A 27,777-nucleotide genomic window follows, 5' to 3' on the forward strand; every position below is an offset into this window, starting at 1 on the left:
CAAGATACAGTAATCCAGTGGGGGCAGAGATACCGTGGTGATAGATAGATAGATAGATAGATGGATATTGGGGTGTGTATGGTGAAGATAGATAGATAGATAGATGGTTGTATAGATAGATAGATAGATATTGGGGGGTGTATGGTGAAGATAGATAGATCCCAGCTGTCTCCAGCTTCCCCCTCCATCCCTTCTGTTTACAGCTTGCCTGAGTCCTCAGCACAACGGCGGACCTGCCTTTTTCTCTCCCCCTCGCCCCCCGCCAGCCCAGAATGCTAATTACAGCAAGCTGGGGACGAGGTTTATTTTATTTTTCTGTCATTATCGCCCGGGAATGTTGGAGATAATGGGAACAGCGATCGGCATTAGAGGCCAATATTTCATGCGCGATCAGATCTTGGGGACGGCGCCCAGACAGTTATATTAATAATAGAACCGAACGGCATTCTAATAAAACACTTTTTCTAGCAAGAGGGTTTTCTGGGGGAGAGGGGCGGGGTGATGCCAAGTGGGACCTATTAAATTATACCAGTGGGCAACCAGAGTAATAAGGTGGGCAGGGGAAGGGGGAACATGGCAGACCCCCCTACTGCTTCCCACACAACAGCAAAATCTGGCAGCACCGCCAACCGATTGCTGCTCTGCAAAGAGTCTTTTAATTTCACATTAAAAGGACTCCCCCCAGCCCCGACCCTCCTGATCCCACCCCTTCTCCCTGCCAATCGCAGGCATGACCCCCGAGGGGGAAAGAGAGTGCTGACCTTTGCCCTCTGCCTCCCCACCCTACCCTGGGAGGCCATGGCTTGACCTCTCCACTGACCCCGCCATGTGAGAGGAAGAACAGCTGCAGCGCCCGGGGGCTAGCAATGGCCCCCAGAAAGCGGCGCAGGGTCACGGGGGGTCGGGCGCGGGGCTGTGTGAAACTCCCCCCTGGCCTTTTGTGAGCCGAGCAGCGGGGGGAAATTAGTTCCACAGGCGACTTCTGTGTCTGCGGAGAAAGGGGCTATTATGGATAGGAGAAAAATACACTGTCCCGGATTCTTTCCTCTCTCCATCGCCATGGAGACCGGACAGCTTTCCTGATTCACGCATGGGCGGGGGAGACGGAGACTCGAACAATAGCCCCCCCCCCAACATTGTCCCCTGGGAGAACCAACAGATCAGCAGTTCCAGGCCTGAAGCCGTCCCCCTCCTCTTCTGGACCCATCCCCTGGTTCCCCGGCTCCCGCGAGGCGCTGAGCATCGCTCACGCTCCTCCAAGCCAATGGAGATTCTAGATTCTCATCACCAGGCAGGATCAGGCCCGCTGCTCCCTGGGGAATTGCCTGACCGGATCACATCCAGCCTGCCCAGGATCCTGTCTCCAACCAGCCAGCGCCAGCTGCTTTTGAAGATGGCACAAGAAGCCGCCCAGAACAGATCTTTGGGCAAGTGGCATTCTGGGTACAGCTCGAGTGGTCCCATTAGCAACCCCCAGCCAGACACGCTGAACCCCTCGGGGGGTAGCAGCTGGCATGACAAGGGGTGTAGGGCAGGCCTGGGGTGAGTCTCCCTTGAAAGCGAGCAACCAAGGCCACCTGCAGCGTCCGCCTCTTGAGTTTAGATCAGGGATGCAACAAATCTTTGATCCAGATTTGATTCACTCACAAATCCTGCGCCTGGATTTGTCGAGTGATCTGGGGTTGATCTCAGGGCCTAAGCAGAGCACCGGGAAATCTATACTTTAACCTCAGCTCTGCCTCTGTCTTGGGCCAGTTCACAGAATCACAGAATATCAGGGTTGGAATGGACCTCAGTGGCTTCTTTTCTCTCAGCCTCGGTGTCCCCGGCCTGGATTTGCCAACCCAAGTTATGGTTTTGGGGGCCTACCCTGGGTCACCTTATAGGGCCCTTGTTCTCAGAGGGCAAGTGCTCAGGCCCCTTTAAGGAATTTCCAGATGGGCAGCCAATGTCACACGTCACTCTGGCAAATCTGGACCCCTGTGGGGCTGGCAAGGCTGAAGGGCCCCGAGATCCTCAGCTGGGAGGAACACTCCGAGTGGAGCACATCATGGGGAGGTTACCCATGCGCTCTAGCTCCTACACACACACTCAAGGGGGGGGATCCTTTCAGAGGGGGCTGGGAGGTGCCCCGGTGGAGCTCTGGACGACGGCACTAGGGATCCCAAGTGAAACCAGCCGCTTACCTGTGGTCCGAGGCCCCAGGGATAGAGACCCGGGTGCTCTCACGCCAGCGTGAGCATCTCGTGTTGTTTGGTGAGGGTTTTCGGAGCCTGCTGAGTGAGGGTGGGGGAGCGAGCTCTGGGGTCACGCATCATCGGGGTGTACACGGGGCATGGGGCACCGAGGTGCCCTGTGATCCGCCAGAGAGTCTGTAGCTCTTTGCAGGACTCAAGGGGCTAATCCTGCTGTCCTGCATGTATTTCACCCTGGGCCATTCCGTTCTTCCGCTAGCTTCAGCTTAGTATTGATCATTTCTACTGTGGTAGCCTGGAGCAGCCCCAGTTGTGCACCAGGGCCCCATGGCGCGAGGTGCTGAACAAACACAGCACAAAAAGACAGTCCCTGCCCCAAAGAGCTTGCAATCTGCCTTTCCTACAATCCCTTCGATGCCTTACGCTGCCATACAATGCGGCTGTGCTCTGTTAAACAGCTGCTATGCCCTTCCCCAGAGGTGGTTGCTGCATCCCACCCTGGCAACAGGTAAACTGAGGCCAGATTGGGGTCCTTCAGGGTAAAAGTCCCTGTAGAGGTGGAGGATGCTATTGCTGATGGGTCACAACCTAGAGTAATGAGCTGCTGTGTCTCCATCTGCTGCCCTCTGCTGGCTGGCTCAGGCCCATTCATAAGTCCTCTACTGCTACCAGCCGGTAGAGATTCTCCTTTTGCTCATGTAAGAGAGGGCTCCTGTGCTTTCTGTGCAAACAGAGCTGAGTTCAGTTGCTACGAAGCTGTGAGCACGTGGCACAGCAGGAGCCACGAAAGGCAGCGAGTGAGATTGGCAAATGCATGCCCTCCTCGCCTCCCCGTTCACAGATGGAGGGAGAGTTGGGCGGGGCGGCCGTCCCACCAGCTGGAACAGGGATATGCCCAGCACGGGGCCCCTAGCTGAGACCACACAAAACAGAGCCCCGGGAACAGCCAGGACCCAGGGCAGCATGGCTGAGAACAGGAGGTGGGACAGAGACAGAGAGAGCGTATAGCAGGGGTGGGGGCTGTTGGACTCACCTCCACCCCTAACGATGGGGAGAGGGGAGCAAGGCAGGGGCCTCCTCTGATACTGGCAGGCGGGACTGGGCCGGCCCCTGCCCAAATACTGGAGGGGGAGGGGGGAATTGGACCATCTCCCACATCAATACTGCAGCAGGGAATGTGTGTGTGTGGGGGAACTGGGCTGGTTCCTGCCCCCATACTGGAGGGGGAGTGGGGGCACTGGCCTGACCCATTGCATCCACCTGAGTGGGGCCGAGCCCTGGCTGCACTGGGGAAGGAAGGGCCGAGGAGGCGCTTGCTGCGTCTCTCCCCGCAGCGCAGGGACTTGCACAAGGTGTTGATGAGGGTTTTCAGGGGGACAGATGAAGGCGTTTAATAGCCATGACAGCTGGGTCTGTGCGAGTAGATCGGGGCGACGGGGGTGGCCCGGCTGAGCCGTCAGCCCTGCTTTCTGTGACAGGCTCCCCCCCAACCGACAAAGTGACACCATAAAAGATGGGACCTAATCCTGCCTCTTCCTCGTCACGTTGATGGACCGGCTGTCAGCACCGCCTGTCATCTCTCATTCCCTGGCAACCGCCGCCTGCCTGCCTCACTCCCCGGGGCACCCAGGGCCTTGGCACAGGAGGCGAGGATCCCCCTGCCGCTGGCCAGGCATTCCACCCCCCCGCCCCCGGGGACAGCACCTTCTTGCTCACCACCGGGGAGTCTGCCAGGGCAGCCCACCTGGGGATGGCCCCCCCTTAGTGCAAAATGGGGGGGCAGGGCTGTTCAGCTTCCTGCCCAGGCTGTCATGTGTCTGCTGCCTGCGCATCTCACTTACCTTCCCTGGGCCCTTATAAACATGCCTGGAAGAGCCCAGAGACAGGCTGCAAAGCAGGGGAGGGCTGCAAGTGGCCTCTGGTGATTGGCCCCTCCAACTATCTCCCCGTAATGCTACCCATCCCCATGCCCTGGGGCACGCCCAGAGAGCCCTCACCTTGGCGGAGGAGTATGGTGGGTCCCAACTCTGCCAGGTGACCTTGGGCGGGTCACCCCACCCCTTCGGGGCCTCATTTCCCCAGCTGGACAAAAGGGGCCAAACGATGCTCCTAGCTCCTCTCTTCTGGGCAAGGACTGCCTCTGTACAGCACCTTGCACGCCAGGCCACAGATCTCAGCTGGGGCCACCGGGCGCTACTGGAACACACACAACAGCCCCATTACTGCAGCCCCAACCGCCAGGGGTGGGGGAGATGGGAGGGGACTAGTGCCAGGCTCTGCTCCTGAGTAAACTCATGCATGCCCAGGCAGGAGCTGGCGATGAGAGCGGGGCCAGGATCAGAGCAGGGACAGGGTCTGGAGTAGGCCAGAGAGCAGCCAGGAACCTCCAGGACCCAGGCTCCTTCTCCCTCCCTCCCGACTGCCCCCAATTCACAAGTAGCTTCTGCCCCTGCCCCCACATACAGCAGGTTGGGAGACAAGTGTTGATCTGCCCCTCTCTGGCACCCACTGTCCCCCGGAGCAGAAGCCCCCTCCCAATGCAGGAAGGGGCTCCACTTGGCTTTGCTGCCATCTCCTTCTCCTGGCACTGGGCGGGGAGTTGGGGCCTTCGCTCCCCTGGCCAGGAACGGGTTACGGGCGCCGTTTAATTCATCCGTTAATCACAGTTACGAGGAGTAATGAGAGTCTCCCCCAAGCATGGGTGTTTCTCTGCAGATTAAGCAGCAATTTGCATAGCCCCTTTATTCATCTTCACCTTCCCCTGCAGCGGCGCCTCGTCCTTTCAGACACAGCCAAGCGCAGCCTGCGGCAGTGTTTGACAAATGGGCTCGCGGCGCGGAGGGTTTTGTGGGGAGGCAGCGCGGGGGGCCAGGGCAGTGGGGTGACGTTAATGGATCGCCAAGGTGGGAAATAGCCCAGAACTTTGGATGAGACACGCCGGAGAAGTTTCAATATTTCACCCATGTTAATTTCAAATGGGGATCGGGCAGAGATGGGGCAGGAAGACCAGACAGGGCATAGCGAGCCTGCCCAGCTCTGCTAGGGCATCAGGCAGGCCGGGAGCATCTCTGCCATGCTAAGGTAGGGCAGTGGGATGGGGGGAAGAGGGCAGCGGGGCTCCAGCCAGAGAATAGCTCCCACCCAGAGGTGCTCCATCAGCTCAGCGTGGGGGAGTCCCGCTCACAGGGGGAAGGGTCGGGTGGGACACCCCCCGTCCCAGTTGCCAGCTTCAGCTGACCTTGCTAGCGCCCGGCTGGGAGCGCTAGGAAGGGGGTCGTTTGGATCCACAGGAATGCAGGACTGGGGACCCTCGGGAGCTGCTCAGACACAGAGCAGGCCCACGGGTGGTGGGTACTGAGGAGGAGGGAGCTCAGGTCCACAAGGCTGGCTGAGCTGGGCCAAGAGGGGCTGGCGAGGGCAGAGGTTGGGCTCATTCCATCCAGGCGCAGCCTCCTCGGCCGTGACCCCTCCTGGCTGGGTGAGGGATGGGCCCAATCTCCCCAGGGCCTTCTGAGGCAGAGTCCGCAGCCCCTGCAGATTCCCACGAGGGAATGTGGGGACGAGGCATCCTTGGGGTGAGGGTCCCTCCCACTGCCACTGCCCCTCAAGCTTGACCAGGTGCAGTAATCACTGCCCGATGCCAGGCCTGGGAGCAGGATGGGGTAGGGGCCTGACAGGGGAGGGGGTTGGGGGACTGAGACAGCCGAGGGGTGCCAGGGGGGGGAGATTAGGAGAAGGCCTGTGGGCCTCTGGGTGGGGAGCTTCTGCAGGGAGATGAGGTTCCGGTGTCTGGGCTGCAGCCTTATCACCCCCATGCTGCCGGGTCAAACCCAGCCTGGGGAGGCAGAGACCCGAGTGGAGGAGGCTCTCAGTCCAGCTCCTGGCTAGACAGCACCCCCTGCAGAAGGCAGCCCAGGGCTGGACAGGCCAGGGAGACAGAATGCGCTGCCCGCCCCATGGCTCAGCAGGGGGATTGCCCTGCGGGTGGATCCAGGGCCCTCGATCCAGCACATTCAACCAGCTCTCGCTTCACCCTGTAGAACGCAAGCTCCAGAGGGAGCCACGTACATCAGCGAGACCTGGGGCCACTCCCAGAGCAGGGGGGGACGGGCACTGGGGGAGGAGCTCCCCTTTCACCCTGCAGGAGCCCAAAGCACCCGGCCAGGCTGAGATGGCCCCTCGGTGTCCCTCTTGTCCCAGCAAGGTGCATCTGGGGTGGACGAAGGGCCTTGAGAGGAAAGTTGGAGACCCTGCGACCGAGACTGTGCGCTCTCTAGGGCAGGGCCTGCCTTAGTCTTTGCACAGCACCTAGCACCTGGGGCCATGCCTAGGCAAACACTGAGCGAGCATGAAGACTGGATGGGGCCCCCTGAGCTTCTTAGGGGGCGCTCCCGTCAGCTGGGGTTCAGGGTCACTGAAGAAGGGGGCTGACAGAGCCAGATACTGCTGAGGGATAGCTCAGTGGTTTGGCCATAGACCTGTTAAATCCAGGGTTGTGAGTTCACTCCCTGAGGGGGCCATTTGGGGAACTGGGGTAAAAATCTGGGGATTGGTCCTGCTTTGAGCAGAGGGTTGGACTAGATGACCTCCTGAGGTCCCTTCCAACCCTGATATTCTATGAAATCAGAGCTGCCCTGTGTCGCTGGGGCTGGGGAGGGGAAGGGAAGAGGAGAGGGGGCTGCCCTGCAAAACAAGGGATGCCAGCAAAGGGCACTCACTGAAAGCCCACATCTGAAATCAACAAAGCTCAGCTCAACGTCCGCTCCACTCAGCACCTGCCTCCGTCAAACCATGCCACGCATGGGACCATCCCTGCCCAAGCTGCAGCATGGAGCAAAGCTGTATCGTTAACCAGGGGAACTCCCTGCCCCTGGATTCATTCAGGGGAACAGCTGACAAGCTCGCCACATACTGAGTTGCAGAGGGGACCCTGCCTATGTGGCCGCGCCGGGGCAGAGGTGACGAGCCACAACAGTAGCTCACCAAGGGCCAGCCCCGTTGCCGTGGGCCCAGCCCATAGGCAACATCACCAGCACTACGTTAGAAAGCCACAAGGGGCCCCAAGCCTGCCGCTGCAGGGCCTAGGTGCTCAGGGCAGGCGCACTCCAGCAGCAAGACCGGTAGGGGCCTGCCAGGCCACCCTACTGCCAGGCGGCAGCTGTGCCAGGCCCAATGGATTCCCTGCTATGTGGGGGTGGTGGCAGCGGGATGCCCCCAATGCTCTCTCCTCCCCCAAGGAGTCCCACAAGAGCTGCGGATGCAGAACCCTCAGTCTCCAGCTCCCCCTCACGGCAACGCCAGGTCTCTCCCCTGCTAGCTGGGCTTCGCCCCGTGCTACGCCAACCCACAGGCACTAACTGGCCCAGTTGCATCGCCATCTTCACCTGGACTTTCACGCTGTGCCTGGCACAATACCCCTCCCTCGCCCCTTGTCTCTTTCTACCCCATCACCTGCCTCTCCCCACCCCCAAACCAACCTGGAGCCAAGTGGCTGCCTAGATCCCCACCTGCCCGGATTTCTCTGCTGGTGGGCTGCAGCCCTTCTCCCACCCTGGCTATTCACACGGGGAACTCCTTGGGGCAGGGCGATCTCTTCCTCTCCAACTGAACAGCTCTGAGCATGTAGCAGGCGCTATCCCCCTCACTGCCAGAGGTCAGGTGGACCCCTCCCTGCCCAGGGGAGGGCACAGCAAGAGCTGAGCAGAGAGCAGGGGAAGGATTGGGGATGGGAGGCGATTTCTTCTGAAATGCCAGGTAGCATCCAGGTCAACGCTGGAGGCGGGATGGAGGATGAGATTGGACCAATGGGCTGGTGAGAAGGGACAGGAGGCAGGACAGCAGGCGGGATTGGATCAATGGTCTATGGCAGGGAGAGCCCATGCAAAATAAACAGCTTCCATGATGCGCCCTCCACTGGCTGACGTGCCACGAGGGGGTTACAAGGCCTTCCAAGCCCAGCATGGAGCTGGCTTTGGGGACTGCCAAGGACTGGGGGTAGGCTCCCCTGACAGAGGGAATCCAATCAGTCCAGGAGGCGCAAACGCTCCTTTCCTGTCCCTTGCCCACCTCCCATCACCCCCCGCCCCAAAGGGAACAAGGCTGAGGGGCTGGGAGGGGTGACGCCGCTTGACGTTAATTGATCGGAGCGGTTGCCGGTGCCTTATCTCTCTCCCCCTTCTCCTGCGGATAGCGTGTGTCCGCCGGAGTCCGTGGGGTCGGTGATTAATAGGGGCCATCACTCACTGTCCGGGCCGGCTGAAAGGCAGTGGGGAGGGGGCGGCCCTCCCCACGACTGAGATAACAAGCAGCAGGAATAATGAGTGGTGTCACTCCACTTTTCATTCTGATGGAAAGTCATTACGGGAGTCAACGCCGGCGACAAAGAGCCATGAATCAACTGCTCTGCTATGAAATTAAAATTGAATCACCCCCCCAAACCCTCACCCCAAAAGCCGCCCGGGAGCTGGAAGGGGGGCAGGGCCCAGCCTGGAGCAAGGTGTTGAGGGGCCCTTGGGAGCAGAGGCAGTTCCCAGCAGGCCGATGGGGGGCATTTCACAGCCTCTGCACTCGCCACAGGCCAGCGGGGCGCTGCAGGCCGAGGTTGGGAGCTGTCTTGATTATAGGCAGCCAGGTAAAGCACGTGGCAGTGGCTTGATGGAAGGGGGTCGGGCTGGGGGAAAACGAGGGCTCCTGCTGGCAGCACCGCTGCTCGCCTGACCCTGGTTCAGCTCCCTGGGCGCTGGGCCAATCCCTGCGGTGGCAGTGGTGAGACGGCAGCTCCGGGGAAGGAACACAAGCCTCTAGGGCCCCACCCAGTGACAATCTTCCTGCTCAAAGCGGGGCAGGGATCAGGGTCCCTCTGAGCTGCACAGGGGGTCTGCCCTGGGGCAGGGGGAGGAATCAGTGTCCTGGTCAGACACAGGGGGAGGGGGGGCCAGCGCCCCAGTGAGAGAGACTGCAGGCCGGGCCAAGGGAATCGGGGCGTGAATTCACATGAGGGGCTAGGTGGGGAATGGAGCAGCTTCCCCCACTTTATTGAGCAATTCCCTCCTGGCTGCCTGGAGCCCCTGGAAAGGGCATCTGCTCTGTACAACGTGAGCAAGTCCTGGTTAACAGAGCCCCTGGAACGCCTCCTCTGTCCTGCCCCTCTGTGGGACCCCGGCTCCATAGGGGGCTGCATCACCGTAGAAGGGTCACAGGGAGGTGCCCATCAGATTCACAGGGCGCCCGCTGTACCGTTTGGAAATGTCCGCTTCAATCTGAAAGATAGGGCACAGGCTCAGGCCCGGGGTGAGGTTACTGGGGCAGAGGGCAGCCCCCCCAAGGATGACTGGGGGGAATAGCTCAGTTGTTTGAGCAGTGGCCTACTAAACCCAGGGCTGGGAGCTCAGTCTTTGAGGGGCCCATTTAGGGAACTGGGGTAAAAATCTGTCTGGGGGTTGGTCCTGCTTTGAGGAGGTGGTTGGACTAGATGACTCCTGAGGTCCCTTCCAACTCTGATATTCTCTGATCCGGGGGGGTGGGGGGGGGGGGACGCAGAAGTGCTCAAGACAACTGAGCCTGAGTTACGCAGGCTGGGGGCTGTTGTGCATCAAATCAAAGGCGGGGCCTGCAGCTACATGGGAAAAAGTGGGGGCACCATGCAGTCAGCCTCTGATTCGGGGGGCCTCACATCACAGGGAGGGGGATGCCGTGCAGGTGAGATCTGACCAGGGGCCCCCACATCACAGGGACGAGATCTGACCGGGGCCCCATGTCCCAAGGCCAGGGGTGCCGTGGGCCCTTCCCCATTTCTTACTAGTTTCTGCAGCTCCTTGGTTTTCTGCACCAGCAGATCGAGTTTGGGCTCTAGGGCCCCCTGCTCCTCCAGCGCCTCCTGCCTCTTCTGCGCCGTGAGCTCCTTCTTCAGCACCAGCAGCTCCGCCTGCTTCAGCTTCTGGCGCAGGAGCTCGCTCACCCGGTCCACGTACCTGCCCCCCAAGACCCACGTGTGACATCAACACCCGTCTCTTCAACGCCACCAAGACCACTGCCCCCACCCCCAGGGGCTGCCTCTGCAAAGGTTACCCCCGAGCTAGCTCCGTCAATTCACTCCATCACCCTGATCCTAGGGTCCCCTCCCTCGAGGACAAACTTCCCCACCCCCATAGGAAGGAAGGGATCCCCCTTACAGAGCAGGCTGGGAGAGAGGAGGGGGGCCCCACACACCTTGGGGAGGCCAGGATCAGGAACAAGTGCTGCATCCGCAGGTTGGTCAGCCGGCCAATCAGCTCCCGGACGGCCGACACCATGGCGCCCACCTTCTGCGTGGTCTGGCCCTGCAGGATGGGTGGGGCCAGCTGGAACTGGCTCACAGACACCACGTCAGCCTCTTCGCTCATTTCCACGATGCGCTGGAACAGGAAGGTCTCCAGCTGGGGAGGGAAGGGCAGGCACAGGGTGGGGAGCAGGCATGGACACCCCACCGTACGTGGAGCATAGCCCTTTAAAACCCCTTCTGCCCCCTACACGGAGCTCCTGCAGCCCTGAAGGGAGTGAAAGGGCCCGGACACGGGGCCCCTTCCCTCCCGCGAGCTGGCTCAGCCCTCCCTAGAGAGGCAGAAATCCTTTGGACGCAGGTGCCATGCAGAGCTCCCAGGAAACAGGGCCCTTTGTTGCCTGCAGGGTTTCTGTGGTGCCCAGCCAGGGAACAGGCTTTGGGGTGTCAGCTCCACTACTGTCACGAACCCCCAGAACCCCAACGTCAAGCTTTCGCACTGCAGCTCACCCCAGCTGTGCTGGGCGGCCTGCCAAGGGGAGCCCATGTGCAGCAGTGCCCGTGCTCAAAGGGAAGGGGGTAGGGCCCTGCCCCACCTTGGGGGACGCACAGACTGGCAGCCCTCCCGCTTCAGCTGCACTGGCATGAAGACCGAGAGATGCCAGAGAGCAGCACAGTGCCGGCTGCCCAGATTCCAGTCCGGATTGGGGCTATGAACAGGGCTGGCTAAGACAAGTGCTGCTGTGAGCTCTCTAATGCCCCTCAAAGCTCCAGATAGTCACTCCAGTACCCAGCTAGCTACGTTTGTGAATCGGGGGCTAGCGGTTAGAGTGGGAGAGGCAGGGGGGCCAAATGATCAGGAGTTTGGCTTGCTAGGTTCTGTTCCCAGCTCTGGGGGTCCAACCATTAGAACAAGGAGGTCTGGAACTCAGGACTCCTGGGTTCTATTCCAGGCTTTGCCATTGAGGCAGCATGTCTTAGGCGGTTCCGGGACTCAGTTTCCCAGGTGTATAAGAGGGACAAGCAACATGCCCCACTCCCCCTTAATTCCTTAGCGTGTGATAAGCCCTGTCCTGGGATACCTCCATCAGCTCGTCGATGAACTGGCTCCGGGTCTCCAGGCTCTCCAGGAGGGTCAGAGCATCAGGCCCTCGGGCGACTCCATCTGGGACTGAACAGAAGCACACGGGGTAGAGGGTGCTGGGAAGCAGGGCAGGGGGAGACCTCACTGAGCAGCCACGGAGGGTCTGGGCGGGCTCCCTGCCGGGAACCAGATCGCCTCGAGTGACTGCCCCTCACCACAGAGCTCCACATGCTTTCCTGCGGCAGCTGCCCAGCAGGACTGGCCCGGTGAGCAGAGAACTGGGGCCGGCTGCCCTGGCGAAGTCCCCAGGGGCGTAGCCGGCCTCTTTCCAGACCTGGCATCCCTCTGCACTCAAAGCCAATGCCAACCCCACTGCCAGAGGTAGGAAGTATCATCCCCCGGCGCCCTCTAGTGGCTGCCTGATTTTCATTCAGGTGCTAACTCCACTCCCGTGCCAGGTGTGCCCAGCTGGCCGTGCCAGGGGCCTGACTCCCTTCCCCCACACCAGGAAGAGCTCTGCTGGCTTGACTCATTTGGGAACCTCAGCTGCCACCACCCTGTCCCTTCCGAGCAAAATTCCCCCCACAACACCCCCCAGCTCCGCCAGGGAGTCAGCCCGCACCCCAGTGTGACAGCGTCTCTAAGGCCACTGTCGCCTCGGGTTAGACACTGGGAAGGAGAAGGCCACAGACAGGCACTGGAGGGTGGGCAGAGGTTATGATCTCAGCTGCACGGTTCCCAAGTACATTTCCCAAGAATTCCCATACCAGCCCCCCAGCCCACAGTGCTCGACTGCCCCGACACTGCCAGCCGCTCTGGGGCTGCGGAGAGGCAGAGGAGGAGGACCTTACCCTGGATGCCAGCCTCGAGCACTGTGATCTGCACCGGGTCACCACCACTCCCATCTCCCCAGTCTATCCCGTCAGAGCCGGCTCCCTGCAGCGAGTCAAAGGCAGCCTCCTGTAAGAATGGGCACTCTGCCCCATAGTGCTGCCCCCAAGGTGGGAGCCCTGAGCTGCCCTTGCCTTGAGAGAGAAGCAGCCAAAAGCTAGCACTTTACATAGGCTCATCCCCATTTTACAGATGGGGAAACTGAGGTATGGGGTGGAAACTCACTCAGCAGGGCCAGTGGCGGCGCTGGGAATGGAACCCAGGTCTGAGTCCCAGTCCAGTGCTCTAGCCACTAGGCAACATTGCCTCCACAGACTATGCCTTCCTCTAGGGTCCCAGCCAGACCAGATCCAGCCTGCACTGTGCAGCATGGCTGTGACCCTACGGGGTGAGTAGCTGTCTCGCCGGTGGATGCCCAGCGGGGGGAAGAGGGGAACGGCACACACCCACCTGTGGGTCAGGTTCCAGTGAGATCCCCCAGTCCACCTCCTCGGCCTGGGCTCCATCTTCACCGGAGATGCTGTAATCAGCCCCCACGGGGGTGGGTACAGATTCCACCCCTAAGTCCCCCCAGTCGATCTGCAATGAGAAGAGAAAGACGTCCCCTGAGAGAGGAGCTCTAACCAGAACCAGGCTGGAAGAGCCTGAAGCTGCCAACCCTTGTGCTCTCTCTAGATGGCAGCTCCATGGCCCATGGAGGCACCTCTCCTCTCGCTGCTCTGGACCCTCAGGCGCTTCCCCAGCTCGCTCTGGAAGAGGCTGCCCAAGTGCCTGGCAGACCAGCGTCCCCTTCGTACAAGCCAGGGGTGACCCTCAGAAGCTTGTTTCAGGTGCTCTACGGGAGGCTGCAAATCATGCCAGAAGTCCCAGAGGAGCCACCTCGGCATGACCAGGCAGCGCTGGAAAATGCAGGGAGGAGGGTGGTCCTGTACGTTTACACTGCACTGAAGGACCCCAAGCGCTAGGGATTCCTTCTCCCAGCAAAGAAATGCAGCCACCTCTGGGGCGGAACCAGCGCCTTGCGCAGTCTATAGCAAGGAGCGGAGGGAACATTCTGGCCAAGGACCCAGGAGCAAACCCCAGACCAAACCCCAGGACCTCTGAGTCCCATGCAGAGCAGAGAGGACCTGGGTTTCTCAGGTGTCTCCTGGGACTCAACTTCTCTCCCTGGGGAAGATGTAGGGTTGAGTCGGCCTTGCTGGGAAGTGAACCTCGGAATCTGGGTGTTTCAGATGTGATGCTCCCAGCATGAAGCCAGCCCCACCAGCCAATGAAAATAAGCCAATCAGGAAAGACTGGGTTGAGTTTGGGCCAATTCATTGTGCCTGCCCCACTGCCTCTGTCTCATACAAGGCCCACAGGGCATTTAGACTCAGGCCCATCTGCTTAGCAACCCCCCTTGGGCCATATTCCTTCCATTCGATGACAGCCTTGCTGGCACCTACCGCCTCCTCGTCCTGCTGCTCAGGCAGCTCCTCTGCCCGTGGACGCTCCACCATGGTGGGCTCCACCCCCCTCCTCCACTCATAGACGGTCGTGTTCCCGCGCTCCTGCACGTGTCGCAGCATGGGCACCACCCGCTCCGTGGCGCTGGAACACACAACAGGGCCGGGGCAGCGTCAGGACAGCCGGACACTGAGAGCCCTTCTGCCTCCCCCCGGCTCTGCTCCTGCCAGCTGCACCCCCCCACAGATGGGGGAGCAGGCTGGGGGTCTGCATCAGCTGTGACCGGGGAATCTCCCTGACAGCGGCCGCCAGGAGCAGCAGCAGCAAGGACCCAGCTCGACTCTCCGGCACTGAGATAACGACCCCTTCTCCCAGCAATGGCACCGGCTGGACGTGACTGGCTCAGAGAGGGGAAACAGGCTTATTGCGGTTTCTGACCCCCCCAGCCAAGGAGGGAGGAGGGAATTTGGAGAGAAACCGAGGAGGCAGCAAACCAGGCAGTGTACTCCTGCTGAGACGGTCAGGGACTGAGCCCGGCAGTGCTCTGTCTGGAATGGGGGTATTTAAAGATGTGCCCAAACAGCCAGGAAAAGCCCAGGGCTTCCACAATCAGCGAATTCCAAGGGCAGATCTCAGCTGGGAAACTGAGCAGCAAAGGTGGGTGTGAAACCAGAGCCAGGGCGGGGGGCGGTGTGTGTTAGATCTCCAGAAACCCACTTATCTGCAGGATAGGGGAGGGAGGAAAAAGACACCCTGGAGCGGAAGGAAGCCCCAGCATCCTCTTCCCTCTCAGGGGTTTTGCACATCTGGCTGGCCTGCCCCCTAACATGCCCGGATGTGGGGCTACCCAGCCCAGCACTGTTAACACCTCCACGCTGTCCCGGATTCGAGTACTGAAGCAGAGGATCAAGTCCTGCTCGAATTGGGGGAGAGAGGGACCAGTCTGCCTCCCCCACACTCTGCGAGGCGTTCCCCTGGCAGGTGTCTTGCTACCTCTCACACACGAACTGCACACAGGCCTGGTACAAATCGATGGCTTCCGAGAGCACCCGGGCCCCAGCCCCGATCTCCATCAGCAGCGCCGGCAGGTCCTTCACCAAGGCCAGCAGCTCCCGGCGCACATTATCACCCTGCACAGCAAGAACGAGCAGGGGCGTTAGAGCAGGGACCCAAGTACTCAGGCCATCAGCCTCCCCCCAGCCAAACCACGGGGATAGTTTGGGCTGCCTGGCTGGGGGGAGGGAGCATTTGATTCCAGCGAAGAGCAGTGGGTGGAGGAAGGAGCCCTAGAGAGCAATGGGTGGAGCAAGGAGCCCTAGAGAATGCTGGGGCACAAGCTGGCTTACGGGCAGGAGACCACCAATGGACCCAGAGGGAGCTGGGAGGGGTTGCCAGGGGACAGCCCCCGGGGCAGACACTCAGCTGCTGGAGCGCAGAACAGGCAGGAGAGAGTGGATTCGATCGTCCTGTCAGCACGTGACGAGAGGCAGGGGAACCAGAGCCCAGTGGCTCTGCAGGGGTGAGCGGTGGCAGCACGGGCAGTTCCACGGGCACAAAGCGGCACTAGCAGCTGGGGACAAGAAGCCAGCTCAGGACTTGGGGGAAAGAGAGGCACTTTCCAATGCAGGTGTCCTCCTAGCCACAGCCGGCCCTTGCCTGCTCAGACAGCCTCCCAGGGGTGTGGGGAAGGCATGCCCAGAGTCCTGGCAAGGCCCCGAGGTTTGAAAACTGGGCCATGGAAACGAGGAGGTTCCTGGGCTGGGCCATTGGTAACAGGCAGGTGAGGTAGAGCCGGGGGCAGGGCTGTTCAGGGCACAGGTAGGAATGGCTGTGCAGCGCTGAGAGTGTTCCAGTACCGCAGGGGTGGGTCACAGCAGAGGGCACTGAAGGCCCAGGGATCCAAGCGATGGGGAGAGGTGGCAGGAGCTAGGACCCTCTTGGAAAGGAGAGGCCTAGCCCCTCCCGGGCACAGGCAGGCACGCGGCGAGTGCTGTGTGAGGCTATGGCAGCGTCCATGCTCTCTGAGCAGGCCCGGCCCCTCCCGGGCACAGGGGGGCACACAGCTGGGGCTGAAGCACAACTTACGAGGAGGGGGTAACTGGGATTATTTAGTCTGCAGAAGAGAAGAGTGAAGAGGGATTTGATAGCTGTCTTCAGCTACCTGAAAGGGGGTTCCAAAGAGGATGGATCTAGACTGTTCTCAGTGGTACCTGATGACAGAACAAGGAGCAATGGTCTCAAATTGCAGTGGGGGAGGTTTAGGTTGGATATTAGGAAAAACCTTTTCACTAGGAGGGTGGTGACACACTGGAATGGGTTACCTAGGGAGGTGGCGGAATCTCCTTCCTTAGAGGTTTTAAAGGTCAGGCTTGACAAAGCCCTGGCTGGGGTAATTCAGTTGGGGATTGGTCCTGCTTTGAGCAGGGAGTTGGACCAGAACCTCCCAAGGTCTGTTCCAACCCTGATAATCTCTGATTCTCTGAGCAGGCCTGGCCCTCCCAGGCCCAGCGAGGGACTCACGGTGATGCCGTACTGCTTGCAGGAGCTGTAGAAGCGCTCCCGCATCTCGGCGGCCCCCAGCTGGCACTCTTCCTCCCTGCGGCTGTACTCCTGCTGCAGCTGCTGGCACTTGCTGATCTGCTTCTTCAGGGACGGGATCTCATAGCTGACGTTGCGCACGAGAAGGCTGGCGAGTTCCACTGCGGGGTGTGGGGGACAGACAGGAGAGGAGACACTTGGGGCACGGCCCTTTCCTATGCAGAAAGCTGGGCCAAGCGCTGGCAGGCACCCAGGCTACGGGGCCAACCTGCAGCCCCTGAGCCAAGGCCGCAGGATTCCCTCTCTGAGCGCTGACCGATTCGTCCCAGCCCCACCACTCACGTTAAGGACGTGTAATTCCAGTACTGAGCCAAGGTTTCTATGCCAGAATGGCCACAGCGACCACGCCACCACTGCCAGGTCTCCCCCGACACACACACGCTGCCAATGTGCCTCAGTTCTGACCCTGCTGAGACGGTCAGTTCCACCGGTGCAGAACAGCTTCTGTGCCCCCCACCCCACCGTGGCTCTGGGTGAATGACTCGTTTATATGGGCTGCAAAAGGCTAGGGGAAGTGGGGATGGGACGGGACACAGCTCAGCACGTGAGAGCTGGAGTACAGGTGAGCTCATGCCATGCAGACGCCGTCCCCAGCAAGTCACACCCGAGCTCTGGCACGAAGAAAGCAGGCGGCTGTCCCTTGCCAAACGCCTAAGCGCCCCAATGCGGTGAGGTGAGGCTGCCTTACCTAGGTAGGTGTTTTCCTTTTCATACAGGGACAGGATCTCCTGCCAGTCCTGGAACAGGGAGCAGAAAAAGGGAGAGGCTGAGAAGATGCCAAACACAGCCGGAGAAGCGCAAAGCCCCTGAGCGTCGGCCCGTGCAGCGTGAGAGCCAAAGAACAAGCAGAGGCAGGGCACATGGCTACACCTGGCGGTGAAGTGGGAGTTCGGTGCTTGGGAACGGGGCAGTCAGTCCATGGCCTCTCAGCTGAGGTGGTGGGCTGTGTGCCAGGGACCCGCTAACACGGGGCACTGAACTGACAGCATCCATCCAGCAGGGTGGCTTAGTGGACAGAGCACTGGACTGAGACTCAAGAGACTTGGATTCTATTCCTGGCTCTGCCACAGGCCTGCTGAGTGACCTGGGGCAAATCACTTCCCTGTTCTGTGCCTCGGTTTCTCCACCTGTACAGTGATGATGATACTGATAGAAAGCACTAGATAAGAGCTAGGGATTATTATTATTACTCCTCATTTCACATAGGGGCCACTCTACAGGCCCCAGAGAGCAACGGCTTCTAATTGCTGTAGGCTCAGGCTGGATTCGAACTGGCACCCTAGAAACGCTGGCTCCATTCATCCCACTAACAGCCCAGCTCAGCCTGACTTGCTTGAAAGTGGAACCAGCCTGGCAAATTCTTGGACAAGTCCGACAGCCCGGGCCAGCCCCCACGGGCTGCTCACCTTCATCCGCTGGGAAGAGTAGCGACCAAAGATATTTTTAGTGGAGGCCTCAGTCCCTTTAAGAATGTCCACAATCTTCAGGCAGTGAAAATAGTGAATATCTGGAACGGGACAGAGAGAGCTGGGACGGCAGCAGACAGGAAGCGAAACCCAGTCACCCGGGGCTGAGGGGGAGGGATGGGCAAGGTTCCCAGGTTTGCTGTGCACAGCTCCAGCGCTTCGCACTGTACACTCGTGCAAAAGCAGGGCAAGGGGGCACATGTCACTGGGCTTCTGTCTCCTTTCTAAACAGAGATGTTTGACATACCCGAAGCCCTTGGGGCTGGATTCCTCTGGCATCTGCATTGGGCCTAGTGTACGTGAGAGATGACTGAGGACAAGGAGGGGGACACACAAGCCCCTCAGCTCCGGGATGGACACGCTCATGACCCTCGATCGCAGCAGCGAACTGCCAGTAGGGCCACAGGATGCCAAGCGACTGACCAGGCCCCACGCACGTCAACGGCCTTCATGGCAAATCCCCTGCATTAATGGGATCCGTCACCCCCACTTGAGACGCTGGCACCCAAACCTGCGTCAGGGAGATCCACCTCCCTTCCCCAGCCCCACTCACAGGATCCTGAGAGCAGCTGCTTGATCTCCTCGCTCTCTGGCATGTCCTGAATGGCCGCGTTGATCTTCTCGCGGATAGTCAGCACGTGGCTCTGCCATTTCAGGTTGCAGTGTCTCCTGTCCACCAGCCAGTCTGCAGCAGGGACACATGGATGTTAAACACCTCGGTGTCCGCTACCGGGAGTGAGAGGCAGCTGGGAAATGGCAGAGGGAGGGCACTGCTGGGGGTGGTTTCCAATCATTGGCTCAGGGACAGGAGTTTCTCACCTCTACGCAGCTGTTGCAAACGTGGTCAAAATGGGTAGTGACGAGACGCCATCGTCACCCTCTGGCAGCTGTCCAGTAACCCCTCTGAGCTGGAGGGTCTCGGGGGGTGGGTGGGGGCTGCACCACAAGCTCTCCCTGCCCACTCCTTGGTGGCTGTCTCAGCAGAGAGAGGCAAAGAATGAACTAACTTCTCTCTTACTTCTCTGAGCAGTGAGGAGGTGCGTCAGTGTGCTAGGGGATCCGCACCCGGCCTGTTCGGGGGATTAAGGGAGGACTCCAATGACCAGAACGGGCAAGCCAGAGCCCCACCCATATGCTGACCCCATTAATCAATATGAGGCCTGTGCTGACGGGGGCAACTCTGCTCTGCTTCCTTCGGGGTTTTACCCCAACAGAAGAAATGACGACAAACTCTCCTCATTCCCGAGTCCTGCTGAAATCGGAAGGACGAAAGCTTCACAGTGGAAGGAAACTCGTACGCACGCTGACGGCCCATTCTCTGGCCCACCTGACCCCTCACCCCGTCCAGCATGTGCCCCTTTCCCAGTGCATAAAAACATGCACCAAAACACCCTCCCTCTCCAGCTGGAAGGTGGGGACAGGAGCTAGCATCCTACCTAGGAGCTTGCTTGTCTGGATGTCAATCGGCAAATTCTGATAGTCCTGGTGAAGAGAGACAGACGTTGCTATAAACAGGGAGAATCTCCAGGATGAACAAAGCCTGATAACACAAGTAACAAAGCCAGTGTGTGGCCTATAATACTCCCCATCCAACACACCCACACCCCTAGCATCTGCCTTCTGCCAAACCCATGCAGCCCATCTCTGACACTCCCCTGCTACCCCAGCTCCTAGCAAACAATGCTTCCCAGCCCTTGTGTTCCATGTCCTAACAGAAGGCAAAGGTCTAGTCTCTTGCGGTGCTGATCCAAGCTTGGATGCTCTACTTTCCTGGACAGACAGAGGACATCCGGGGACAACGGGTGAGGTTATGCTCAGCCAGTGCATGACAAAAGCATTGTCATGACCGCACCGAACGTTTGCAACTGTTTTTGTTTGGAGACTAAAAGTCAGTGGGAGGATAAGTGAAGAGATTTCCACCGGAACTCTGAAAACAGTCGACCTAGTACAGCGAGTGCAGGAGATTGAACTCGGACAGCGGTCGGGCCTAGACTGGGGAACTCCCTGCCACAAGAGATCCAAAGGACTAGGGGTGTCATGGGGCTTAGAACTAAATGAAAATATTTAGCTCTCCTATAACAGCTCTACACTCCTGCACACAAGGAGTCAGTGTAATCTGCTTGATTAAGAGAATTTCGTGTGTGTAGGTTTGACTCTTCCAGGAGGAAACCAGAGAGGTTATTTCTCAATTGTTTCTTTGAAGGATTTAGGTGCCTAAATATCATTGGGGATCTGGGCCTCAGATACTAGGGGGATGAGGGCCCTGTGAGCCCCTAGGAATACAGATCAGAGCAGCGGTTCTCAACCTTTCCAGCGTGGGACACTTCACTCCTCCATCGATCTGTTCCACAGTGGAAGCCCCACTCACCTAGCTGAGACTCTCCTCCAATTTATCATGGGAAGGGAAGGGAAGCAGGGTACCAGCTCCCTGACACCTGTTCACAACCCCCAGCTTGAGAACCCAGGCCTCAGAGAAACGTATATGGTGCAAATCCAAGACAACCAGCAGCCCGGAGGGGGGGAGCTGCTCAGGTGTGGGGGAGGGAGGATCCTCTCCAGGGGGGTGCTAGTGCCTAGTGGGGGGAGGACACATTTCAGGGTGGGGGGCTGCCCTGGTGGGGGGAGAGAGGACACTCTCTGGAGGAGCTGCTCTGACAGAGGGAAGGACACTCTCCGGGGTGCGGGGAGACACTCTCCGGGGGGCACCCTGGCCAGGGAAGGGGGGCTGCTCCGGCAGGGGGAGGACACTCTCCAGGGTGGGGGGCTGCCCTGGTGGTGGGGGGGACACTCTCAGGGGGGCTGCTCGAGCGGGAGGGGGGGAGAGAGCAGAGGACACTCCGGGGGGCACCCTGGCTGGGGGGGGCTGCTCCGGCAGGGAGGGGGGAGAGGACACTCCGAGGGGGCTACTATGGCAGGATGGGGAGGGAACAGAGGACACTCTCGGGGGAGGAGGGAACAGAGGCCACTCCGGGGGGGGGCTGCCCTGGGCGAGGGGGAGAGGACACTCTCGGGGGGGCTGCTCCAGCCGGGGGGGGAGAGGACACTCTCGGGGTGGGATGCCTTGGTGGGGGGAGAGAGGACACTCTCGGGGGGGGCTGCTCTGACAGAGGGAAGGACACTCTCCGGGGTGGAGGGAGACACTCTCTGGGGGGGCACCCTGGCCAGGGAAGGGGGGCTGCTCCGGCAGGGGGGGAAGACACTCTCAGGGGGGCTGCTCCGGCCGGGGAGGGAGCAGAGGACACTCAGGGGGGGGGCTGCCCTGGGCGGGGGGGAGAGGACACTCTCGGGGGGGGGACAGGACACTCCTGGGGGGGCTGCTATGGCAGGATGGGGAGGGAGCAGAGGACACTCCGGGGGGGGCTGCTCGAGCGGGGGGGGGAGAGGACACTCCGGGGGGGCTGCTATGGCAGGATGGGGAGGGAACAGAGGACACTCGGGGGGGGGGCTGCTCCGGCCGGGGGGGGGAGAGGACACTCCGGGGGGGGCTGCTCCGGACGGGGGGGGAGAGAGCAGAGGACACTCCGGGGGGCACCCTGGCCGGAGGGGGCTGCTCGAGCGGGGGAGGAAGAGGACACTCCGGGGGGGAGGGAACAGAGGACACTCGGGGGAGGAGGGAACAGAGGACACTCCGGGGGGGCTGCTCCGGCCGGGGGGGGGGAGAGGACACTCCGGGAGGGGCTGCTCCGGCCGGGGGGGGGGGAGAGGACACTCCGGGGGGGAGGGAGCAGAGGACACTCCGGGGGGGCTGCTCCGGCCGGGGGGGTGGAACAGAGGACACTCCGGGGGGGCTGCTCCGGCCGGGGGGGGGTGGCGCGCTCCCACCTGCATGCCCCTCCGCCCGGCTCTCTCCGGCCTCCCGCGCCGCCGCTCGCTTCCGCTCGTACCTGTCCCAGTCGAAATTTGGAAACTCCGCCCCCTCGGCCCAGCCAATCACCGGGCAGCAGCCCAGGCCTGCGCGACCAATCAGGGCGTACGCAGTCACGGGTTTACCGCACCCAATCAGAAGGAAGCAAAGTGCAACGTGCCGGCGCTCCGATTGGCTGGAGAGAGGGAGACACTTTGACCAATTAGAAGGTGGCTGGGAAGGGGACAGTGGTGACAACTGCCCGGTAGGTGGCCCCAGCGAGCTGTAATCTCAGGCCCGAACGAGAGGGGGAAAATGTGCTCTACTACGCACGCGCAGTCAGGGTTAGGTGACATCGCCCACCCCTCCACGTGCTGTGTGTGCGTGAACCGAGCTCTAGCCCCCAGCTGGCCTGGCAGCAGCATCAGGGCACCTTGGGCCCTCAGCTCCTTGCAGTGGGGGCAGGGCAGGGTGACCAGATGTCCCAAGCTTGTAGGGACAGTCCCGATTGGGTCTTTTTCTTATATAGGCTCCTATTAGCCCCCCCCCCCCCGATCCCCATTTTTCACACTTGCTGCCTGGTCACCCTAGGCCCCCAGCAACAGGTTGGGGGCTGCTGTGTTAAGTTAGCTGGAATACGTGGGCCAGAGGTGTTAACTTCACCCACACACTGTCCAACAGCGTTAACAAGGGCCGGGGTAGAGACCTGAATTTGCCTAGTACCAGGGCAAAGACAGCCCTGAAAACACACCTAGCCTTTCATTAAAGAGGCAGAAAAGACAGGAAAACAGCAAAAGCCTCTGCAATGTAAAGGACCGAGTCAGGCTTTCGTTCTAGCAAGTCCCATGAGCTGCAGTGAGGCTTTAGAAGGAAAAGCCTCCTTGTCTGACAGTGTCAAAGATGTACGCAGGGTCAGTCCCACGATATTAGCGAGACTAGGTGGGTGAAGGAATATCTTTTATCGGAGCAACTTCTGTTGGTGAGAGAGAGAAGCTTCCTGAAGAACTTGAAAATCTGTCTTTCTCACCGTCAGACACTGGTCCAATAAAAGATATGACCTCCCCCACGGAGTCTCAGAGAAAAGAGAGGACTTTAACATGGGCTGGAGCTGCTGTTGTTGTTACAGTCTGATTCCGTTTCATCCCAGGTGGCATTTTGGATTTAGCTGGAGCAAGTGGACGTGTGATGTTATCTAGGTCCCTCTCTCTGACCCGGTCTGGTCAGGACATCTCTTAAGATTGGGGGGATGAAGACCCAGGGGCCCAGAGAACAGTGTGGGTGGCAGCCATGCTGGTGAAACTTGCTCCAGTAGCCTCCATCTGTTCTTCTGTCTCTCCCCTCCACCAAGTCTTCTTCTTTAAGGACCAAAAAAGGGAGTGATTGGTGGACCAGCCCACTCCTTATTTTGTCCACCAATTAGGCCCAATATCTGACGCATCCATTTTGGTTCATTAATTTCTGGTTCCACTTCTAGCTTTGCCAAGCATGATGTCAACATAGTCCTTGAATCATATCAATGGAGCCTTTTTTTATTTGCACTAATGTAGTCTGTCTGGTCCTCCTGCAGCTGTTCATGACACTCATTACTGAAAAACAGCTTGACCTACTTTCCATCAACAATTGCTATGATAGGCGAGTGTAACATCTTATGAACGTTCATTGACTTTTTCCAATTGATCTCATGATTAGGGTAAATTCGTAGTCCCAGTGATCACAAAATCAAAATCTTCTGCATAACCCCCACCCCGTCTTCTGAGTAGCACTTTTGTGGGTGTCCTCAATAAACAGGGAGCCCGCTACCGCCTTGATTTTGTTTTGCTTCCGCTAGCTTCCCCCATGAGTTGGTCACATGGTGTAACCTTGGCACACATGATATAATAGCTGGCACGGAGTAGGTTGCCAGTTGCTTGTTGTCCTGTTGCAGGGCCTGAAAAATATTGCTTTTGACCTTTTTCCTCCTTCCAGTCCCATATATGCAAATACACTGGATTAACGCGGGGAAAGACTGTTTCCTTGTGTGTATTTTATTTTTTTAAGGCTGCCTTTAAAGCCACCTTAAATCCCAGATACCCCAGGCCACTTTCTGGGAGGAATCCTGAGTATTGAAATCGCTGGGTGCGAGTTTATTTGGTCCTGCCATGAAGGCAGGGGACTGGACTTGATGACCTCTCGAGGTCCCTTCCAGTCCTAGAGTCTATGAGTCTGTGGCCAACGTGAAAGCAATGTGAAGCCATGTTTTGTGCCCAGTGTCGAGCGAGGGCACTAGGGACTGGATTTATATAGATGCTGGTTTTCTTAAATAGCTTCTACTGGCCACTGAGTAACGACCTTCATGGTGGCAGGTGGAGGGAAAAGATGTCTCTGTTCGATGTCTCTGTATGAAGCATGTCGGGAACAAGGCAGAATGTGGGGTGAAGGTTCAGAGGGTTTGGATCTGCCAGTGAAGTTCTAACCTAGGAATGTCTGTATTGGGAGCAACTGACTAGCTCGGGATTTGGTGACAGGATAAAGAGCTTTTCACCTTTATGTCAGTGATTCAAAGCCAGCCTAAAGTTATCTGATCTATGTGAAATGAGTTTGATGGGCCTCCGCCCAGAGGTCCCTCAGCATCTATTACACGTGACACCAATTGGCCCTTAATGCTGGCAGTCTCAGCAAGGAGGCAATGGTGTGAATGAAGAATAGGTGTGCTGGGCGCGTGAACCGCCGGCTGGGGGAGGCTAGCTCCCAGCCCTGCTCCTTCTGCAACCCCGTGGTCAGAGCCCAGGGGTCCTCCCAGCGCAGCTGCTGGCCCCTACCCAAGAGTGCCCCCAAGTGCCCCAGCCTCAGAGCACTGGAAGGGCAGGTGACCCAGGCGAGACCAAAGCAGGGGTCACGGAGACTAGTGGAGCTGCACCGAGCAGGAAGCAAAGGCAGGGTGGCTTGGGGATGGAGCGTAGGTGAGACCACACCTGGCTGTTTGGGGAGGCACCACCTCCACCAGCCTATGATACCCACCACTCATGGCTGGACCCACTGAACTCTTCTACTCTTGCCACACGCAAATTCCTCACGGGGTGAGGTGGGGTGGGCAGGTTTCCCCCAAAACAACACAACTTGACATTATCACCCCTTACAGATGAATGGGGCAGTTCACAACTCTCAGAGCTGCTGCACCAGGCTCTCTGCAGACTCAGGCTTCACATCTTCAAGCTTTCCCTTGCAGTCAGGAGAGGTTGAGATCTACTTCCTTTTTAAAATGAAAGCTGCGCTTCTGACATAGTCACCTGACTAAGGAAACCATAACCCTTAGGCACCTCTGAGCCTGGCCAGATCCTGAGGCAGAATTCACTAACGGTTGTGCAGCGCGATAAGATCCTCAGAGGGAAGGGAATATATATCATAGTTAATAGTCATTATTTAGTATTGAATTATAATATTCATTCATCTGCATGAAAACAAGAACTTGGGAAACCAGAGGCAACCAGTCCAGCTGGGAATGAAGCAGACAGGGCCGCTGAGAGCGGGTTCGGGCCCTGGTGAAAATTTTTTTCAGGCCCCCCAGCAAGGGCAGACGAGCTAAACAGGGCTGATGAAGCTGGGCCCCGGGCCCCCTTCCAGACCGCCGGGTCCTGGTAATTTGTGCCAGCTTCCCCCGCTCTCATCAGCCCTGGAAGCAGAAGAACCATTCCAGAGTTTACTAAGCAAGTGACTTTAATACAGAAAAACATGGGGCCAAGGCCCCAGAACCCCCAGAGCTGGAATTGGAACCACGGAAAGGTTCCCGAAAACATCAGCCGGGGTAGCATTGGGGTGTCTGAATGACAGAGGCTTTGTGCTTTTGGCCAATGGCTCGAGAGCAACGTGCCATCTGTCACCCCCGCGGCTTTCCTGATGGCAGCACGAGACTGGCTAGCACAGTGCGGCTCCAGCCCACGTCGCTGCTGGCTGAGTGACTCTGTTGAATTTGATTTTAGCAATAATGTGGGCATAGGCGGCAGGTTTGTACAATTTTTGGTGGTGCCCAAAATGGTGCCCCCCCCATTCCCTCCTCTAAGCCGATATAAAATGAAGCTACGATGTGTCGGCACCACAAGATTAGAAGGGTCAATTAAAAGTGGAAAGTCAGAAGCAGCACTTGCCTGCTTCAATATACGGAATGATATTTTGTTGCACCTGTTGTGACAAAGTGGGAATGTTCTTAATGTTTTCTCTGAATACTGTGTGGGTGCCTTAGTTTCCCCTGCAAGGTGCCAACTGAAGGTGTTGGGGACAAAGAGATCAGGTGGCCTCCTTGTCCAGAAGAGACACAAAGGCTAGAGGAGGGAGTGTCAGTTTGAAGCTGGCTGGGGAAATGGGGAGAGGCCCAGAACTTGGGTCTAGGCCCGACCCCCTCCAAGATGGACCTGACTGAGGGGTCCTGTTTTCTGTACCTACAAGCTCTGTTTTAGACTGTGATCCTGTCATCTACTAAACCTTCTGTTTTACCGGCTGCCTAAGAGTCACGTCTGACTTCACAGTTGGGGTGCAGGGACCTCCGGCTGCCCCAGGACCTGCCTTGGCACACTCGCTGCGGAAAGCACAGTGTGGAAGGGCATGCTGAATGCTCCGAGGTCAGACCCAGGAAGGTGTCAGCTTCTTGCCCTGGAGACAGTATGCTCAGAGAGAGGAAGTTCCCCCAGAGTCCTGACTGGCTTTGTATGGAGTAGTTCCAAAGCATCCCAGCATCCCCTTCCACACCATGTGCTTCCCAGAAGTCTGCACGGGCACTGACACTCCCTCCTCTGGCCTTTGTCTCTTTTCCAGGCATTAGGAGGCCATCTGATCTCTTTGTTCTCCAACACCTTCAGTTGGCACCTTGCAGGAGAGCGGCCCAGGACATCAGTTGCCCGGAGACAGGATTTCGGCCATTCTCTGTGCAGACGGCATCACACTGGCACTCTAGAGCTCTACAACAATCACACCCCCTTATCCCACCATCTAGATCCTTGAGAAAAGCATAGGGGAAACAGAGGCACCCACACAGTATTCAGAGAAAACATTACGAACATTCCCACTTTGTAACACCTGTATACTTTAAAGGGTGTGAAATAATCAAGTATTGTGCTAAACACAATGATACTCCAAACTTACCATCAAATTTAAGTTGCACGTTTTCCCCCTCAAGTGAGGGCTCTGGGGTGGGGCTGGGGATGAGGGGTTCACAGTGCAGGAGAGTGCTCAGGGTTGGGGTGCTGGGGGTGCAGGCTCTGGGGTGTGGCAGGGCTGGGGATAAGAAAATTGGGATGCAGACAGGCTGCCCCAGGGCTAGGGCCAGAGAGGACTCCCGCCCCCTTACTGGCAGCAGCAAGCTCCAGGGGAAGGACCCCTCCTCTCCCCCCCCTCCCCCGCAGCACACTCACTCTGCACCACGGTCACTGCACATGCTCCTAGGGACTCTCTCAGGTCCAGAAAGCCCACTCACCTTCCCTATGGTGGGTCCCGGGGGGTGGGGCGGTTGCCATCATGTGTGGCCTCCCTTGCTGCTGCCCCTCACCATAGCCTCACTGGGGATGGAGGATGGAACTGCCGCTTGCCCAGCATGGGGCAGGAGTGGGGAATGCAGGGTGGTGGCTGGGGTGGGGGGTAGGGTGTCACAAAATTCACCCAAGCCCCAGCTGCTCAGGTCTAGGAAGCCCCCCTCCTCCATCTCCCCTATGGTGGGTGGGTGCTGGGGAGCAGAGGGGGAGAGAACTGCCAGCACATGTGGCTTCCTTCCTCCCCTGCTGCAGCCTGCTGCCCCTCACCCTTGTCTCACTGGGGATGGGGCTGCCCCTTGCCCAGCATTGGGCAGGAGTGGGGACTGCGGGGGGAGGGGGTAGATCACAGGATCAAACCTCACCAAAGCCCCAGCAGCTGCTCAGGTGAGTGAGGTCCACCCCAGATGTCCATCTCCTGGCGGGAAGCCCCCTTGGCGTCTCCTCCAGGTGGGTGCAGGGGGGCAGAGCTCCCGAGCATGTGTGTGCCTCCCCTGTCGC

The 27,777-nt window shown here is 59.0% G+C and overlaps 1 protein-coding gene across 1 annotated transcript; it reads right to left on the reverse strand.

The window, feature by feature from the left end:
- Positions 1–9,171: 9,171 nt before the first annotated feature.
- CDK5RAP3 (CDK5 regulatory subunit associated protein 3) lies at positions 9,172–21,842 on the reverse strand. Its single transcript, XM_050934833.1, has 14 exons — positions 21,760–21,842; positions 19,374–19,419; positions 18,491–18,622; positions 17,878–17,978; positions 17,160–17,208; positions 16,394–16,572; positions 14,867–15,003; positions 13,873–14,017; positions 12,878–13,006; positions 12,388–12,472; positions 11,535–11,623; positions 10,404–10,609; positions 9,994–10,165; positions 9,172–9,454 (listed from the first exon to the last, which is right to left on the reverse strand). Exons 1-14 carry the CDS (start codon positions 21,763–21,765, stop codon positions 9,389–9,391), a joined length of 1,542 nt encoding a protein of 513 aa, XP_050790790.1. The 5' UTR covers positions 21,766–21,842; the 3' UTR covers positions 9,172–9,388.
- Between the last annotated feature and the right edge of the window lie 5,935 nt (positions 21,843–27,777).

Source organism: Gopherus flavomarginatus, chromosome 25, assembly GCF_025201925.1.
Source record: "Gopherus flavomarginatus isolate rGopFla2 chromosome 25, rGopFla2.mat.asm, whole genome shotgun sequence".
Taxonomy (NCBI): Eukaryota; Metazoa; Chordata; order Testudines; family Testudinidae; genus Gopherus; species Gopherus flavomarginatus.